This window comes from Ahaetulla prasina, chromosome 16, assembly GCF_028640845.1.
Source record: "Ahaetulla prasina isolate Xishuangbanna chromosome 16, ASM2864084v1, whole genome shotgun sequence".
NCBI lineage: Eukaryota > Metazoa > Chordata > Lepidosauria > Squamata > Colubridae > Ahaetulla > Ahaetulla prasina.
Genome location: NC_080554.1, coordinates 1,693,648 through 1,712,945, shown reverse-complemented (window position 1 = coordinate 1,712,945; position 19,298 = coordinate 1,693,648). Strand labels below are relative to the sequence as shown.

The 19,298-nt window shown below is 47.6% G+C and overlaps 1 protein-coding gene across 4 annotated transcripts in view; it reads right to left on the bottom strand.

Annotated features, from left to right (window-relative positions):
* Positions 1-19,062, bottom strand: part of NCS1 (neuronal calcium sensor 1) — a 29,444-nt gene extending 10,382 nt beyond the window's left edge. Inside the window, exons 1-3 of one of the 4 annotated variants that reach the window (XM_058159439.1) lie at positions 18,813-19,062; positions 12,103-12,168; positions 11,301-11,618 (exon numbers count right to left, since the gene is read on the bottom strand). In XM_058159439.1, coding sequence (XP_058015422.1) covers positions 11,368-11,618; positions 12,103-12,168; positions 18,813-19,062 — 567 coding nt within the window. In that variant the 3' untranslated portion in view covers positions 11,301-11,367. Of the gene's footprint in view, positions 1-11,224; positions 12,169-18,812 lie in introns of those variants that run through there. The other 3 variants (XM_058159436.1, XM_058159438.1, XM_058159437.1) reach the window with 3 other exon arrangements.
* Between the last annotated feature and the right edge of the window lie 236 nt (positions 19,063-19,298).

Below are 19,298 nucleotides of genomic sequence, written 5' to 3'. Positions count from 1 at the left end.
AGCAACTTAGAACTAAGGAGAAATTTCCTGAAAGTTAGAACAATTAACCAGTGGAACAACTTGCCTCCAGAAGTTGTAAATGCTCCAATAGTGGAAGTTTTCAGAAGATGTTGGATAACCATTTGTCTGAAGTGCTGTAATCTTTCCTGCCTAAGCAGGGGTTGGACTAGAAGACCTCCAAGGTCCCTTCCAACTCTATTATTCTATTCTATTCTGTTCTATTCTATTCTATTCTCTATTTATTCCAATTTCTTTTCTATTCTATTCTCTATTTATTCCAATTTCTATTCTATTCTATTCTATTCTATTCTGTTTTGTTCTATTCTATTCTGTTCTATTCTATTCTATTCTCTATTTATTCCAATTTCTTTTCTATTCTATTCTCTATTTATTCCAATTTCTATTCTATTCTATTCTATTCTATTCTATTCTATTCTGTTCTATTCTATTCTCTATTTATTCCAATTTCTTTTCTATTCTATTCTCTATTTATTCCAATTTCTATTCTATTCTATTCTATTCTATTCTATTCTATTCTATTCTATTCTATTCTATTCTATTCTTCTACCACTTCCAATAGTAAAATCATCTCTAAAGCAATCAAAGGAAAACTGTAATGATTGCTGTGCAGGTAGTGCCATAAATAGCCAAAATGCAATTTCATCAGTTGTCAAGTTTTTTTTTTTTTTAAATGCTCCCCCTTGCTGAATCTCCCCAAACAAACCGTTCAAAAGAAATACGAAACCCTCCATCTGATGAACTGGAGGAATCAAATGGTTTAAACTGGCAATAATTCAGCGGCTGGAGTTCTTATACCCCTCCCTTGGCTCCTCTCCGTAAATCTACTGTAGTTAAAGAAGACACCGAACGATCTCACTTGAAATAATTAATTTTGCCCGCATGCCTAATGAGAAGTTCTCCAGCATCTTGAGGCTAAGGTCAGAAATTAAAAGTTGCTTTTGCAAGAGGGAACCAAAAAGAGAAAAAAAAAATCTTTTGAGGATTCGCAAGACAGATTTCAACCCATCCAATTTTCTTCCGATTCTCCCGGCATTGCGGAACTGGGCTGAACGGTGCACCAAACCACAAGTTACTGCTGCCGGTTAGCTTCAGTGTGATGTGGTTGGCTTTTTGCCAGTGAATGTGTACTTGGAAACCAGCCAATTGGTTTAGCTTACAATTTTGTGTATCAAGAGTTTCTCCCCCCCAAAATAGTTTCATTAGCAAGCAGCTTATTGCTTTCAATTAATGTTGGCGCGTCCAGCTAATTAACAGAAGAAAACCTACAGATGGATTCAACCATATTAAAATGCAGATAACTTGCTGAGTAAACAGAGAATAAGTTTGTGCTACTCCGCTCGGCCGGCAAGATTTTTGGCTGGCAAAAACGTGGATGAGTCAGGGAGAAGGAACTTTCCAGCTCGCTCAGAAAATGGCAATTTCTCTCCTTCATCATCTGGAAAGATTTGGTTCCTTGAATCTGCCATGTCTCACCCCAACCCATCCTTTAGGGGTTGCCAATTCCCTTGGAAAAAAGCTCTCCGGCCGAATAGCTGATTGCAATTAAGGTGTCTTCAGAGGCTATGAAATATTTAATGGAGGCAGTTAATGGTGGCTTTTAGAGAAAGGAATGGTCAGAAAAGAATCGGTCCAAATCCACAGAAGACAATCTGAAAGGTAATGAAATTGACCGTCTCGGATTGGGATGGGTGGGAGCTGAACTTCCAAAACAGTGGGAAAAAAAATCTTAAAGGTAAAGGTTTCCCTCGTGCATGTGTGCTAGCCCTTCCTGACTCTAGGGGGCGGTGCTCATCTCCGTTTCAAAACCGAAGAGCCAGCGCTGTCCGAAGACGTCTCCGTGGTCATGTGGCCGGCATGACTCAATGCCAAAGGCGCATGGAACACTGTTCCCTTCCCACCAAAGGTGGTCCATGTTTTTCTCCTTGCATTTTTTACCTGCTTTCGAACTGCTAGGTTGGCAGAAGCTGGGACAAGGAGCGGGAGCTCACCCCGTTACGCGGCGCTAGGGATTCGAACCACCGAACTGCCGACCTTTCGATCGACAAGCTCGGCGTCTTGAGCCACCGCATCCCATAAGAAACCTTAGGAGTCCTAAATAGGATAACCAAGAGTTGACAGAGACTGAAAGTCATAGATCTACAGTCGTGGGTTGTCCATCCAACAAGTTCAATCCATCGATTTAAAGGATGAACGATTTTCTAATCTCTGGTGGAAATAAAGGACCTTGGAAGGTTCCCTTCTACAAGTCACACATGGCATCCACCCGCTTCCGATAAAAGTTCTCCAGATGGTCCGAAAAAACTTTCTTTCCCAGCTCTACCCCACGATGGTTTAAACCTTGGGACTTTCTGCATCGCAGAAAGTTTCATTATCAATATTTTTTCTCCATCCAAACTCAATTTGATGCACGAGAAACTCATCTCCAGCTTGGACAGGCCAAGAAGAGGCGGCGGTGAGGCTACTCAAGTAACATAAAATGGAGTTAGCCCAACTCATTGAGGGGCAATTCCTTTGTGGAACATGCTTAACTTAGCTATGGAAAGATGGGCTAACGCAAGAAACTTGGATTCCCACAAGACGCCAAGCTACAACCAGTGGTGGGATTCATCCAGTTCTCTCCGGTTCGTGCGAACCGGTAGCGGCGACTACGGAAAGCTCCGCCCACCCTCCCGGATGTAATGCGCGATTGTGCATGCGCAGAGGTGGTGGGTGCGCTCACATTTGTGAGCCAGTAGGGAAGGTAAGTGAATCCCACCTATCTAACCCTATCCTGCTGTGTGTGAATGAACCAGTTAACAGATTCGGGTAAGGCTGTTGTGTGAACACACCCAAAGTCAACGCCCAGCTACCAAAAGTGTTATTAGCACAGCAAGGGAAGGTTTCTTAGAAAATCAAAAGCCACCGTTTACAGACTGAGCGAGCTCACAGTTTTCTAACCATCGTTTTGGCATAATCGCCCGAATTCTGGAACCTCAGAATTATGCAGCTGCTTTGGCAAATGGAGCATTGTCCTGGATGTTATAAAAATAGCAAGGAGATTGAATAAACGCTGTAATTTATCGCTAATATCTTGCAGGGCACAATCAGGAAATAAACTTGGAGCGGTTACAGGAAAATCTCTCTCTTTTTTCTTGGTCTGTCAATTGTCTGTTTCCTGGAGCCCTGGGCTAGACTGATGCTCTGGTGGGGAGGGGATTTTTTGTCACCCTCCCCCTTTATATCAATTCTGGGGGTACTTTTTGTTGCTCTTTAGATGGAATTTAAGAGGCAAATTGTTGCCTTTTGCCACCAACAACCCCGGATGGGAAAAATCAGCCGACAGACTTATTTTGGAGGGGTGGTTAAATGGTCAATGCTTACTTACATTTCTGCATGGCTCCCAGCATTGATTTGCCCCAAAGGATAGGTAGACCTCGACTTATAACCATTCATTTAGTGAACGCTCAAAGCTATGACGACGCTGAACTAGTGACTTTATAAATTGAAATTTTAAATGGGTTTTATGTCGGTCTACGACCGTCTTAGTTTTGATTCGGCCTATTAAATATTTGTTTTTAATTCTTTTTTTAAACTTGTTCGTATTTTGTGTTTTTAAATATGTCTGTAAACCGCCCTGAGTCCTTCGGGAGAAGGGTGGTATAGAAATTAAATTATAAATAAATAAAATAAATAAATAAATAAATTTACGACTGGATTTATGACCCTTGCCGCACAGTAGTGGTGTTGTGTCTTGCCCGCCCTCAGAGCCTTCTTATCTGCTCCCGAACACGGAGGAATGTATGCCTCCCGGCCCCAGTCCTGGCTCCATGCCCAGACAAGCTGAAGAGGAGGGGGCACCTCCCGGTCCCAGCCCTGGCTCCATGCCCAGGCAAACGGAGCAGCTAGACCCCTCCCCCTCCTCCACAGCAGGTGAGCCTGAGGAAAGTTTACTCCCAACAACAGCTGATTGGAGTGACCCTCGCATCAGAAGACTGGATAGGCGGAGGCAACAGAAGGAAGGGAGGGGCAGGCCTTAATGAGTGCTGAGTCATGGAGCCACACCCCATGGCCTATATAAAGGATCTGCTTTCTGGCAGTCTCTGAGTCAGGCAAAGTCGAACTTATCTTGCTGAAGTCACTTACTGGTCTCCTGCCTGCTCTGAGGACTTTGCTAGGACTTTGGGCAGAGCTGCAGAGGCAAGCCTGATTCGGATTTCCCTGACCCGGCCGTCAGCGGAGGAGTGGGACACGACAAGTGGGTTGCTACCGGTTCGCGAGAACCAGTGGCAAAGGCTCCGCCCATCCGCCCGGACGTCACCATGGATGCTCTGCACATGCACAGAAGCTCCGCACACACTCTCACTGTTCAGAACTGGTAGCAGAGGTAAGTGGAACCCCGAGGCCATGCGATCAAAGTTTCAGGGGCTTGGCAACTGGCATGTACTTATGCCTGTTGCATTGTCCTGCAACAGGTCGTGTGATCACCCTTTGTAACCTTCCCAGCCGGCTTGCGACGATGCGACGTCAAGCGGCTTGCTTAACGACCGCAAGATTTGCTTATAACATCGGCGGGGGGTGGGGGGGTGGGAGGGAGGAAAAGATCTTGTAAAATGGAGCAGAGCTCACTTAACAACCGCCTCTGGGTGAATTGCGGTCGTAGGTCGAGGGCTCCCTATCCTTTGCTGGCTCCCATCTCAGCAGATGGGTCTTTGGCGCGGATCGGCCTCGAGGAACTGAGCGACAGTCTCAGTTTTCTCACCTTCCCTGCTCAGCCCTTTTCGCCAACAAATCGTATTTACAAGCTTTTATGATTATTTTTTTCGCCCCCCCCTTGACGATTCCAAGGAAAACAGCCAGCCGGCCCACACGAGTTCACCAGTTTGCTACCCTAACCGGTTTGCTAACTCTAACCCTAACCCTAACCCTAACCCTAACCCTAACCCTAACCCACACGAGTTCACCCTCGTGGCACGTAGCCAGGTTGAGGCACCAAAACTGAACAGCTTTTCCGGGGGCAGAAAGCAGAGGGGTTTTCCACCACCCCACTTTCCTCGATTTTTTTTATTTTTGTAAGGTGGGGGCAGAATAAAGGAATTGTTGGAAAGAAGAGAAGGAGTTGCATCACCGTTTCAAACTGAGAATCCCCGGGCCGAAAAATGTCGAATCTAACCAGTGGTGAAATCCAATTTTTTTAACTACCGGTTCTGTAGGCGTGGCTTGGTGGGTGTGGCTTGGTGGGCGTGGCAGGGGAAGGATACCCTACTCTGGGGCCAGCCAGAGGTGGCATTTGCCGGTTCTCCGAACTATTTAAAATTTCCGCTACCAGTTCTCCAGAACCTGCTGGATTTCACCCCTGAATCTAACCTCACTAGCCATCTTCGTTAGGTAGCCCTTAACTTACAACCATACGTTGAATGAACTTCGTTTTGAAGTTCAGACAACATTAAAAAAAAAAAGTTACTTAGGACTGATCCTCGCACTTACGACCATTTGCTGTATTTGGAGATCCAAATTCAGGTGCTTGCCAATCGGCATGTAAGCCAATGCCAGTCCCGCAGACTGCATTAACAGAGGGATAGAATCAAGATCACATAAAGTATAAGCAGTAATGGGATTCAAGTAATTTAACAACCAGTTCTCTGCCCTAATGATTTCTTCCAACAACCAGTTTGCCAAACTGCTCAGAAAGTTAACAACCGGTTCTCCCGAAGTGGTGTGAACTGGCTGAATCCCATCACTGAGTATAAGTACTGCTTTATAAAGCCTTGGTAAGACCACACTTGGAATACGGCATCCAAGTTTGGTCACCATGTTATTAAAAAGATGTTGAGACTTTGGAAAGAGTGCAGAGAAGAGCAACAAAGAGGATTAGGGGACTGGAGGCTATAGGGCATGGGGTTAGTCTAGAAGACCTCCATAGTCGCTTCCAACTGTTATTGATTTAAATCATGGCAGCATCCTGAGAAGAGGAGGAGGAGGAGGAAGAGGAGGAGGAGGAAGAGGAGGAGGAGGAGGAGGCATATATGTATTGAAGCCCAAACACTAGTAATTTTTTAAAAAAAATATTCCACTCCCAAGAAGCCAAGACATCGAAACACAGGAAAGAAATCACCAAGTTCAAAATTTCCAGAGCCACCCTTGATCTAAAACGAGATGGGTCTCGTAAAACTGTTGTGTTAAATTGTGCCACTTGTAATTGTAGAGTTTTTATGGTTCTGTTTTATGAGGCTTGGTTTTACGACCAGTTCTTATCGGCTGTTTTGTTTTGTTTTTTTCTTTCCTGAAGACTGGATTTTATTATGCCCCACTCTGAGCTGTCTCCAAAAACCAGGAGACGCTGAGCTGGTCAATCAGAAAGGTCGGCTGTTCGTCGGTTTGAATCCCCAGTATAGATCTCCTGCAGGAGCCGGGGGTTGGACTAGATGACCGCCAAGGTCCCTTCCAACTCTGTTACTGTTAATCGTATTTGTAATCAATATTACAATATCACGACGGTAGTCCTATGCAAAATAAAGGAAATGCAGGTGCCAACTTTTCTTGGCAAAATGTTACTGTCTCCTAACTCATCCTGGCCGAAGCTACAAAAACTCCCGTGTAAACCAGGAAGCTAAGGAGAAAGCTGTGCGATGCATTTTTGGGATTGGGGTTTCCCAAAAACTGAATTCAGCAGCCTCGAAAAAGTCCTGCAACGACTGAAAGCGATACGGCTAGTCCTCGACTTGCGGCCACAACGGAGCCCAACATTTCGGTCGCTAAGCGAGACAGTGCTTAAATGGGGAGTTTTGCCCCATTTTGCAGCCTTTCTTGCCACCCTCGTTATCACTGCAGTCGTTAAAAAAGTTAGTAACACGGTCGCTCAGTGAATTTGCCTTCCCCCCGGTCGACTTTGCTCGTAAGACGGTCGCCAAACGGGATCACGTGATAGCTCCCCCCCACTCCAGGATACTGTGACCGTCGTAAGTGTGAGTCCGTTGCCAAGCGTCTGAATTTTGATCACGTAACCACAGGGAATGCTGCAACGGTCATAAGGGTGAAAAACGGTCATAAGTCGCTTTTTCCGGTGGTGTTTGTTGCTTAAAAAAAAAAGCTGTAAGTTGAAGACTATCTGTATACAATTCTGCAAATTTGCTCCGACCAAAGCCTTTCATAAGAAGAATTTTAAAAAAAATAAATAAATCAGATTGCAGCTTGCCCAGTCTTAAATTACATGGTTGATTTCCGGACAGAAAAACCAATCTTGATTGATGGCCAGTGGCTGTAATCACTTAATGTGTATACTAGCCATTTCTATAGCAACAAACCTATCTAGCCAGCAAAACTCCCAATTTTTCCACCACCCCCCCCACCTCAAGCACAAAGTCCAGAAATGGTTTCCAACTATTTTGCAGGGCTGAAGGCATCAAGGCTGGGTTTTAATGCTTATTTATTATATTGTTTTAATATGCCTGTGAACCGCCCTGAGTCCTACGGGAGATGGTGCGGTATATAAGTTTGATTAATAAATAAATAAATAAATAAATAAAGGCCTCCCTTCTCGGCTTGGCGTTTGTGGCTTCCTCGTTTTAGCTTTCGAACCGGCCCTCTGGTTTGGGGGGGCGGGGGGGGGGCATGCGGAAACCAAAGGAACAAAATGTACAATTTAAAATATTATCCGATGCCAAATGGAGAATTTGCATCTCATTCGTAACCCTTTGGAAACCGAAGGCAAGTAGACCTTTTGGTCTATTAAAGCTTCTATTGCTTTGGCTGAGAACTGCATCTAGATGGGGTGAAAATTTGGAATTTGGCGCTGTCTTAGATATATATAGGGAAGAGGAGGAGGAGGAGACATCATCCGTGCTAGAAGGGAGTGAGGTTTGCTCTGTCCCTTCTAGCACTGATGATGATATCTAGCTGGGTAATGACATGTCTGCAAGAAAACAGCCAAGTCCAGAGAGCGCTAAGGACTCCTCGCCCTTGACTGAGAAACAGTGCTCAATAAATCAAAAAAGTTTGGCTCCTACAGTCCTCATTCATCACAACTTTTAAGCTACAAAGCAATTTCCTGCCCCAGATTCGAGAGATCTAATACCAGCTGGTTAGCAACTAGACTGCACAGGTTGTAAACCCAACCCAGTGGGCCAAAAGGTTTTTTAAATAACCCACCAGCAGGATAGATGACCTCAAGTGTGGTTTTCTTTTAGCCCGTTTTTTTTTTTAAATGGCCACGTTAGCAACGCAGTTGGCTTGGGGTGAGTCTCTTCCCGTTTGTCATTTTTGTTAAGGACATCACAGGCTGTCTCTGCCAGTTTGTCATTTTTTTTGCAAATATGGCAAATTCAGCTTGCCAAATTTAAAAAAAAAATTTATTTATTTTACAGTCCCTGTTAAAAGTATTTGAGGTTCATTTCTCACAATTCTCGCTATCGCAAATCTTTTATGCGTTATTTTAACGACCGGGCACATTTTAGATTATTTCGGATTGCGCAAGAGACGCAAAGCTACCTTGACCTAGAGCTCATTAAAGCAGCGATGTCTTTCCCCGGGATTTCAGGAACGCCGCCTCCAACAGCCGTGCGAACCCGGGATGAGACCTGACGACATTCCAAAGCGTCAGGAAAATGCTATTTTCGCATGACAGACAAAACCTCTTCACGAAGTCCTCCAGTTTTTAAAAACAGGTGGACAACCTCACTGCAAAATTTGGGAAAGAGCCACTTTTGAAGGAGAGCGGTTTGTGAGTCGAATTAGGATAACTTTCCTGCTAGAGATTGGAAACCCCTTATGGATGTTTTTTTTTGCTGGGGGACCAAAAAAAAAGAACAAAATGATGTTTGAAGCCGTGTTTTGTCTCTCAGACCTGTGCTCACCTGATTTAGGGAAATTAAGTTTGTCGGATCAAACCAAGGAGAATAATATATAAACGTTTGGTTTTTTACAGCCACGTGGAAAAGGGGAGGGGAGGGGGAAAATAACCCTGGTTCTGAAACCTCACAAAATTATCGAGAATACAAGGGCACCGCAATGAGAACTAGAAACTTGCTTTTCCCTTCCTTTAAAAAGAACGGAAGCAGCACAGAGAAAGGTTGACATACGGCTAAAAAACACCAACGTTCCTGTAAAGCCAGATGGCTCCAGGTATCTCAAGCCAGTGAGCCAAGCAGCAAACCAGACTGGAAAAAAACCACAACTTAGTTCTTATCACAAACTTTGAGTGATTGATCCCTGTGGGAAGAAGAGAAAAAACAAACAACAACTCTGCATCCATCCAGATACTCAGCAATCAATCTAAGAGTGAAATTCAAGTTTTCCAGTCCAGGAGTACTTTAATGCTGGAAACCCACCGAACCATTGGGTAGTTTAAGATGCAACTGTGGAGAAGGGGGAGGCACGTTTGCTGGCCAAAATGGGGGACCCTCCCTTCAAAAAACAAAAAAAACAAAACAAAACCAGTTTTGGGGGAAGGAAAAGAAAATAAAGAAGGAAAAAAAATTAAGAGAGACGCGAAGAAAACGAAACAGAATTCTTTGACTATGGATTTTGCATCGAGTTGTTTACAAAGATAGTAAAAAGGCTATTGAATCAAATAAATAATGAAATAAATGCATCAGACGCGGCTGAAAATCCACTCCCCTTCTGTTTCTTCCCCTCCCCCCAGCCAGATTCTGGATGGCTCCCCGCCCCTCTCTCCCCCCCCCCCACATTTTCAAATTGCAAATAGCATTTAAAGCTGGGAAGGTGAGAGGAAGCCAAAGACTGGAAGAATGGCCCTCCCAGGACTGAAAATGTCCAAGAATTCAATGCAGCCATCAGCAAGTCTACCCCGCTGTGTAAAGGGCCTGTTCCTTCTTCTCTTCTTCCTCTTCCTCCTCTTTTCCCACTCCTCTTCCTCCTCCTCCTCCTCTTCTTCCTGTCTCACCTCCTCCTCCACTTAACCTCCTCCTCCTCCTCTTTCTTCTCCTTCTATTCCTCCTCCTCCTCCCCATATCTCTCCTCCTCTCCCTTCTCCTTTCCCTCTTCCCCTTCCTCCTCCTATTCCTCCTCCTCTTCTCTTTCTCCCTCTCCTCTTCCTTCTCCTCCTCCTCTCCCAGTATCTGTCCTCCTCCTCTTCCTTTCCTGGAATGTCCCTCCTGTTTTCCAGTTCTGGCCAGCCCCCGCCCACCCCAGGAGAAGCCAAAGGGGTTGCCAGATGCTTTTGGAGAAACAGCTCTGGGTGAGAAGCTGCATGAATCACTGAGAAAGAGGGAGAGAGAGAGAAGAGAGAGAGAGAAGAGAGAGAGAAGGCCCCCTCCACCTTGTTCCTTCTCTTCCTGCAGCCCTGACAATAATAACACCCCAACGGGAGCTGCCTCCCTCCCGCCCCTCTATAAAGCAATGCAGCAGACTGCACCATGCACCATGAAGCACACCTCCCTCCCTGGCTGCTCCTTTCCCTGCTCAGCCCCGGGCTGGCTAGAGCAGAATTGTTCCTAGGTGCAGCGCAACACAATGCACACACACACACACACACAGCATCTTCATCCCTACCCCCCCCCAAGGAAAAAAGGAACGAATCGAGGCCTTTTGAGCCCAGAGCAGGAGACAGGTCTAGAAAGTTGCAGAATTGGATGGTGTGGTGGTATGGATGGGAAGGGAAGGGGAGGGAGGGAGGGAGGGAGGGAAGGAAGGAAGGAAGGCTAATATGCTATGGGAAGGAAGGAAGGAAGGAAGGAGGGAGGGAGGGAAGGAAGGAAGGAAGGAAGGAAGGTGGGAGGAAGGAAGGAAGGAAGGAAGGAGGGAGGGAGGAGGAAGGAAGGAAGGACAGAGGGAGGGAGGGAAGGAAGGAAGGAAGGCGGGAGGGAGGGAGAGAGGAGGGAAGGAAGGAAGGCTAATATGCTATGGGAAGGAAGGAAGGAAGGAAGGATGGAGGAGGGAGGGAGGGAAGGAAGGAAGGAAGGAAGGAGGGAGGGAGGGAAGGCTAATATGCTATGGGAGGGAAGGAGGGAGGGAGGGAAGGAAGGAAAGAGGGAAGGAAGGAAGGAAGGAAGGAAGGAAGGAAGGAAGGAAGGAAGGAAGGAAGGAAGGCTAATATGCTATGGGAATGAAGGAGGGAGGGAGGGAAGGAAGGAAGCAGGGAAGGAAGGAAGAAAGAAAGAAAGGAGGGAAGGGTAATATGCTATGGGAAGGAAGGAAGGAAGGAAGGAAGAAGGGAAAGGAGGAACAGGACCAGAGAAGGCAAAAGAAAGAAAGAAAAAAAGAAACTTACAGTATGTTTTCCTGGTCAGCTCTTCCACTACTTCAGGCTTCAGTTTGCTGTTGGATTTGCCCATGGTGCAGGCGAATGCAGGCTCTTCCAGGCTCAGCAAGGCATCAACTGGGCCCGACGGCTCTCCTGGGCTGCAGGAAGACTCATATAGGAAGCTTGCCGGGAGGGGGGCAAAGTCCAGGGGGAGAGGGACCGCTTGGCCCTCCAAAGCGGACCCTCTCGGTCTCCCTTGCAATCCCCCCCCCACGAGCTGCAGGAGTGGGGAGGGGGGAGCGGCAGAGGATGGGGAAAACGGTGGGAGGGATCCTCTGCAATCCGGAGAGGTTCCGACAGACGACAGCAGCCGAGACGAGTCCTTCTTTGGGCGTCTTTCGGGGGGTCTTCAAAGGAGCATCTGCAGATGACAAGCAGCCCTTGGCTCCATGACGGGCTGGTGGGGGTGGGGTGGGGTGGGGGAAGCTGACGTTTTCTCTGCGTCCCCCAAAGGAAAACAACAGGAAGAAGGGAAGGGAAGGAAGAAGAAGAGAGAGAGAAGGAGGGAGAATTCCAAAGACAAGGAGAAGAAGAAGCCAGTAAGCGGAAGGCCAGGAATCAATGAATGGGTTTCTTTCTTGCTTCCTTTTTCCCTCCCCCCTTCAACCTGCTCTCTTTTTGCAAAGGAACCGGAGAGCTCAGCTTCCTTCCCTTCTTCTCTCTCCTGCCCAGAGCCGTGCCAAGTGTTGCCGCGGTCGTCCCTGGTTACAAACGCCCTCCTCCTCCTCCTCCTCTTCTCGCTTTCCTGCCCTCCCCGGCTCTGCTCGGCCGCTGCTGCGCACGGCTGGGATCTTGCACCAATAAGGGATGAAGCCGAAAAGGGGGTGGATAGGTGGGTTGCCTGCCTGTCTTTTGTCTTCTCCTCCTCCGGATGGGTTTCTTCTGCGCCCCTCTCGATCGATCGATCCGGCCTTGGAAGGGGGTGGGTGGGTGGGGAGGAAAGGAAGGAGAGAGTATGAGAAAAGGCTTGCCAGGTAGCGGGGTTGTTGTTGTTTTTTTTGCAAAGGTAGACCTGATTTAAGAAAGGAAGATCTGCAACTCAGGGGCCTTGAACCTTGGGTTTCCCCTGAAGTTTGCAGATGTCGCCTTGCCCAATTAGGTAACAGACTCCAGGATGAGGGGAGGTGGGGTTGGCTCCCCTGCTCGATATAAAGCAGACCTAAGTTGGATTGTTCGCTGTGGCGGGGACGTTTTGTGATCCAAAGTCAGTGCTAGGAGGGAAGGGGGTTTGCTGAGAGGAGGAGGAAGAAAAGGAAGATGATGAAGAAGGAGGAGGAGGAGGAGGAGGAGAGGAAGAAGAAGAGGAGGAGGAAGAGAGGAGGAAGGAGAAGAGAAGGAGAAGAAGAGGAGGAGGAAGAGAGGAGGAAGGAGGAGGAGAAGGAGAAGAAGAGGAGGAGGAAGAAGAAGAGGAAGACGAAGGAGGAGAAGGAGAAGGAGGAGGAAGAAGAAGAAAGAGGAGGAGGAAGAGGAGGAGAGGAGGAAGAAGAAGAGGAGGAGGAAGAGGAAGAAGAAGACGAAGACGAAGGAGAAGAAGGAGGAGGAGGAGGAAGAAGAAGAAAGAGGAGGAGGAAGAGGAAGTGGAGGAAGAAGAAGAAGAGGAAGAGGAGGAGGAAGAGGAAGAAGAAGGAGGAGGAGGGGGAGGAGGAGATTGTAGGGTCCTCAGTAGTTTCTGAGCTTGGTTATTTTCTTGCAGACATTTCATGACCCAACTAGGTAACGTCAACAGTGTTCGCACATCTAGCACTGATGGTGTTGCCTAGATGCAAGAAGATTGTGTCAATCTACACAACTGGAGAAGTTGGCGATGTAAGGGCAGCTGTGAAGTAAACGCACGGCAGGGGAATACAGGTAGTCCTCAATTTACGACTCAATGGAGCCCAACATTTCTGTTGCTAAATGAGACAGTCGTTCCTAAATGAGTTCTGCCCCAGTTGGCCACAGCTATTAAAAGTGAATCACTCCATTTGTTAGTCACAGGGTTGTGAAGTGGATCCGGCTTCCCCATTGACTTGGGAAGGTCAGAAGGTCGCCAAAGGGGATCCCGTGACCCGGCGGGGACACTGCAAGCAACCGTCATGAGTACACGCCAGTTGCCAACCGCCCGAATGTTCATTACGTGACTCTGGGGAATGTTACAATTGTCGTTAAGTGTGGGGAAAGTCCCCTTTTTCAGTGCCGTTGTAACTTGGAACGGTTATAAGTCGAGGACTAACGATACTTAAAATCTCAAATCAGCCTATTGAAATCAGGACCTTGGAGAGCTCTCCATCAGCCTTGTGGATTCTGCCTATTAAAATAATCCAAGGAGGTTGGCTCAGCAACAGAGACCTTGAGCCAGCGGCAAAATCCTCCGCGGTTTGCCACTGGTTCACGACCTGCATGGTGCGTGACAAATGCACGTTGGGCACCCGCATTCACACGACACACCAAACGCACGCTCCACGCACGCATGCACGCCAAACACACACTTTGTGCACACGTGCGGCGTGCGCCAAATGCACAGGGCACACGGAAAAAGAAGGCTTAAGAAGGTAAGAACAGCGAGGGGGGGGGGAACAGCTGCGCGCGATTTAGATTCCCTAGAAAGCAGGATTTGCTGCTTTCTAGCGAATATAAATCGCGCGGCACAGCTGATCATCAGAAATACCAGTTCGGACGAACCGGTAGCGCTTTTTTTTTTTTTTTTGCTACTGATTCGCTCGAACCGGTAGCGTTTCACTCCTGCCTTGAGCCCTAAGAGCTGATTAGACTACTAAAAGGCCCTCTGCCTATTTTGATCAATTTCGCCCAGCCAGGAATGACGGATGTAATAAAGCAATTTCTCCCCCCCCCCCCCCGTATATGAAGACGTAAACAGCCAAGTCCTGTCTAAATGGATTAAAATTATCCTTCTTCTGCCACGGCATGTCAGGTTCTATTCCAAAATTAGCAGGGTTGAGCCGTAAAGACTCCAGAAAAAAAAAAAAAAGAGAGAGGAGACCAAATTTTGGTCAAGATGTTATGTAAGGAAAGGATGCCAAGACCAACACACACACACGGCTTCTCTCCACTCCGCACCAGATTGTTCAAAAGAGTTTGCTTTTTTAAATGCCTTCCGAGGAAGAGAGTGTCAGTAAAATTCATCTGGAGGAAGTGTGAAGTTTCTGTACTTATTTAGTAGCAAGTTGGCCAGGGAAATAGCAGAGTTTTTTCTTCCTTAGATTGTCTCTCCTGTTTTTCCTGGGGACTGAATGGAAGGTGTGGGGGGGAAGAGGCAGCCAGAAAGTTGCAGATGGCTGGAGAGATCCATCCATCCATCCATCCATCCATCCATCCATCCATCCATCCATCCATCCATCCATCCATCCTTCTAGCAATAGCAATAGTCCTTAGACTTATATACCGCTTCCTAGTGCTTCTACAGCCCTCTCTAAGCAGTTTACAGAGTCAGCCTCTTGCCCCCAACAATCTGGGTCCTCATTATACGCACCTCGGAAGGATGGATGGAAGGCTGAGTCTGGTGGGATTTGAACTGCTGGACTGCAGCTAGCAGTCAGCTGAAGTAGTCTGCAGTACTCCACTCTAACCACTGCACCACATTGGCTGTACCCCCATCCATCCTTCCTTCCTTCCTTCTATTTTCCATATTTTCCTTCCTTCTCTTTACCCCCTCTGTTCCTTCCTTTCTTCCCTTACTTACTTATATTTCCCATATTTCTCTCCCTTCCGTATTTTTTCCATATTTTCTTTCTTTCCTTCCTTCCTTCTTTCTCTTCCTTATATTTTCCATATTTTCCTTCCTTCCTATATTTTCCTTCCTATATTTTCCATATTTTCCTTCCTTCTCTCTACCCCCTCTCCTTCCTTCCTTCCTTCCTTCCTTGACTTCAGCATCTTTCCTTCTTCCCTCCCTCTACTCTCCCTTCCCTTCCTTACTTCTACCCATCCATCCTTCCTGATTCGTTCCTTTCTCTCCATCTCAACAAGCGACGCTTAGTGTTACAATACAGTAGCATTCCTAGAATCCTCGCAGTGCCTGTTTGTTTGTCTGGTCTTAAAAGGGGTGACCTGGAATGGATGATTAGGTGAAATTAGACATTGTGCCCCAGAGCTACAGTTTTGTACTCGTGTGGATTGGAAATTCAGCGATGCCTTCATTATTCCAGCTTCCGCAGGATTGCATGTAGGTAGGAAAGCGGATGGGTAGGAAGGAAAACAGGAAAGAGAAAGAGGAGGAAGGAAGGAAGGAAGGAAGGAAGGAAGGAAGGAAGGAGAGGAGAGGAGAGGAGAGGGGAGGGAGGGAAAGAAGGGAGGGAGGGAGGGAGGGAGGGAGGGAGGAAACATTCCTGTCTGAGCAAGGTGGTCTCCTTTTCACATTTTCCAAGGCCTTAAGCAATCATTTTATCATTCTCATCTCTAGCCCTCTTAAGAGGCTAAAGAGAGAGAAAAATATTGTACCAATTTCCACTTGGTCTGTCATCCAAGAAGTAGACAGCTTAGTTTAGCTTTGTCAAGGCCAGCCAAGGTCAGAAAGATGCTTCAGTCTGACAACACAAAACAGACGTTTTTACACTATGATCACCCCCCGTACATTCTGAATCTCCAGGAATCGAATCTAGAATTTTGCCCTTCTATCTCAGGGGCTGCCCCAAAGAAGGCGGGTGGGGGGAGTCGAGCTATTCTCCAGAGCCCCTGAGGGCAGGACAAGAAGCAACAGATGGAAACTCATCCAGGAGAGAAGCTAACTTGAACTAAGGAGAAACTTCTTAACAGTGAGGACAATTAACCGGTGGAACAACTTGCCTCCAGAAGTTGTGGGTGCTCCATCGCTGGAGGTTTTCAAGAAGAGATTTTTCTCCAGAAGAGAATAAAGGCTGTGATGGCGAACTAATGGCATGCATGCGCCATATCGATGGGCGCACGAGTTCAGCTCTGGTGCGCATGCGCACACCGGCCAGCTGATTTTCAGGCCTTCTGTTCCCACTGGAAGTAGAGAAAAAGGCCGTTTCTGGCCTCCAGAGGGCCTCCGAGCGGGGTGGGGGGGGAGAGGCTGTTTTTGCCCTCCCCAGGCTCCTAGAGAGGATCTGGAGCCTGGGAAGAGCAAAAAGCAGGCCTACCAGGCCATCACGTGCCAAAAGCGTGGGGGGCATAGAATTATGGGTGTGGGCACGCATACGCATGACCCCCCCCTCCGCTTTTGGCACACAATGGCGAAAAGTTCAGCCATCACTGGTATAAGTGTTCCCTGGTTGGGCCAGAAGCTTTTCAAGGACTCTTCCAACTTTCTTATTCTGTATATAGTCTTCCAATATTTTTTTTTTAAAGTTTTATTTTTACAGTCATATCAAATAATTCATCCAATGTACAGTTGTATACAATTAGTCGGGCTTGCCCAGTCACCCCCCCCCCTTTTTAACACTCTTCCCTCTTCTACCTTCTTTTACTTTCCAAACCTTCCTCTCCTTCTCTTATCTACATCCTCTCCTCCCTCCACCCTACACCTTCCTTCTCCCTCTTCTACCCCTCTTCCTTCCTCTTCTCCTCTTTCCTACCTCCTACTCTCTCTTTTCTCCCTCCCCACCGTTCTAAAATGGCAACTGGGCAGAACCGACCCTACATTAATTATATTTATACATCTTCAATAATCCCTGTACATTAACCATCACTCCATCTCTACCCTCAACCCCCCAATTCCCCTCCCCCTTACCCCCCACCCCGACTTCCCAGAACAAAATGCAGGGTATCAAAACTAACAATCATAATCCATATAGTCTTCCAATATTTGAGGGGGTCTGGCAGAGAAGAGGGGGGTCAACCTGTTCTCCAAAGGACCCGAAGGCAGGACAAGAAGCAACGGGTGGAACCTAATCAAGGAGAGAAGCAACCTCGAAATAAGGAGGAATCTAAATGTGATCATATCACCCGAGAGTTGGTGCGGGAGTCATAAATTTGAGGACAGACTTGTAAGTAAATTTTTCCCCAGTTTCCCCTTGTAACTTCAAATAGTTGTTGAGCGACTCTTCGTAAGTGGAGAATGACCTGTGCTATGTAACCCAAGTAGTACGGATATTCCTCGATTTATGGTCACTACGGAGCCCAAAATTTTAGCTGCGAAGCGAGACAGTTGTTCAGTGAGGTTTGCCCCATTTTACAACCTTTCTTGCCACAGTCATTGAGTGAACCACCGCAGCTGTGAGGTTAATAACAGGGTCATTAAGTGAACTTGGCTTCCCCACTGACTTTCCTCATTAAACAGTCACAAAAGGAGATCACACGTTCCCGAGATACTGGGACAGTCATAAGTACAAGCCAGTTGCCAACCCCCCTGAATTTGGAACACACGACCATGACAATACTGCAATGGTTGCAAGAGTGAAAAGTGGTCCTCAGCCATGTTTTTTAGTGTTGTTGTAACTTTGAACAGTCACTAAATGAATGGTTATAAGTCGAGGATTAGCTGTTATTCGCCCTCTGGTTAGATATCAATACTTGGCCAACTTTGGTTTCATCCTGAATAAGCCAAAGACGAACTTAGTTGGTTGATGCCCAAAGAGGAGAGCACCAGAAAATATTTTTTAAAAAAATATAGAAGAAAACCCTTCAAAATTGTTCCTGTATTGGTGAGAAAACATCAGAAGAAGACAGACTCATGAAATCAGGGGGGAGGGGGGTTGAAGCACCCCCCAAAAAAATACTTTTCCTCCTCCTGCAATTTTTATTCTTATCCGAGTCATAATATTAAGCGCTGCCAAGAAACGGATCCAGTACCGATTTAGCCAGGTTTGTCTCTCTGTAACCTGGATTGGACTCCGCATTTAAAAGCCGGTTTGGTTCGGGGCATTTGCAACCCACCCGGTTGCGTTCCCACGGCCCAACGCACCCTTGCTTTCACTCCCGGACTTCTTTCGCGCCAGGGCTTTTTCCACAACCTCTGAACACGCGTCCAGACGGTCAACAGACTCGATAGATGCGATCCTACCAAAGCTTGCGCGGGAGAAGCTGAACCAACCGAGCCGGGTGCCGAGGATGCAAAAGGCAAGGCCGGGAGCCAAACGGGACACCCCCTCTCCTTTCTCACAAATCTAGCTTTTCCTAGCCCCCCCCCCCACGCCATCCCCTTGGAATTAAGGTGACTTTATTCCACCAGCCACGGTTGAAACAAGCAATTAGCGCTCATTCAGTCACCTTCAGGGCGGGGGGGAGGGAGGAGGAGGCTGAAAAAGCCTGCCCTTCCCCCCATTCCCCATTCCCCTCCCCCCACCTCCCAGCCACCTTCCCCATTTCCCGTTGATGCGCTTTTGCGCGTCATCCTTCTTGGCAGGCAAAGCGAGGCGAAGACGCGCCGCTCAGGATGACGAAGGGAAGGGAGAGCAGAGGCAGGCAGCCTAATTTTTGGAAGGGGGGGAAGGGGGGCGGCAAAGGAGGCCACGTGGAGCTGGAGATGTGGGGGGGGGAGGCACTAAAGAGCCCGTTCCGCGCAGGCTCCCCAAGGACAAGAAGACCCCTCTCCACCTCCAACAAAGTGGCGGGGGGCTGTTGTTCCCCGAACCTCGCCAAGCGCGCTTTGGCTACTTACTTCTTACCTGCGGGCGCCAGTTGCAGAAGCCGCTGCGGCGGGGATCGGCTAGCGGAGGGTTCCCGGGAAGCTGAGCCTGAGTTGGGGGCGGGCGCCGGGAAGAAGGGAGGGAAGGAAGGAAGGGAAGGAGGGAGGGAGGGAAGGAAGGAGGAGACCCGCCCTCGCCAGCTCCTTGAAAGGGGCGCGTGGGTGGGTGGCTGGCTGGCTGGGCGAGGCCAGGCTGGCGGTTGGGTTCAGCTTCCACCCGCATCTGCCTTAGACCCTTAAGTCTCTTCGGTCAAATGGACCCCGGCTTTAGGAAACTTAATTGCAGCATCCTTTATTGAATATGGAGAGATTCTCAGTCATCCAGGTCATGGTTTGCCCCAAGAGGCAACTGGGCTTTCGTGGGTTTTTCCTTGAAGACCTTTCGTGTTATGTATTAACAGTTGTACCTTTAAATATTTGAGCGGGAAATCAGCACGTTGCTGATTGGACGAAGCCTCC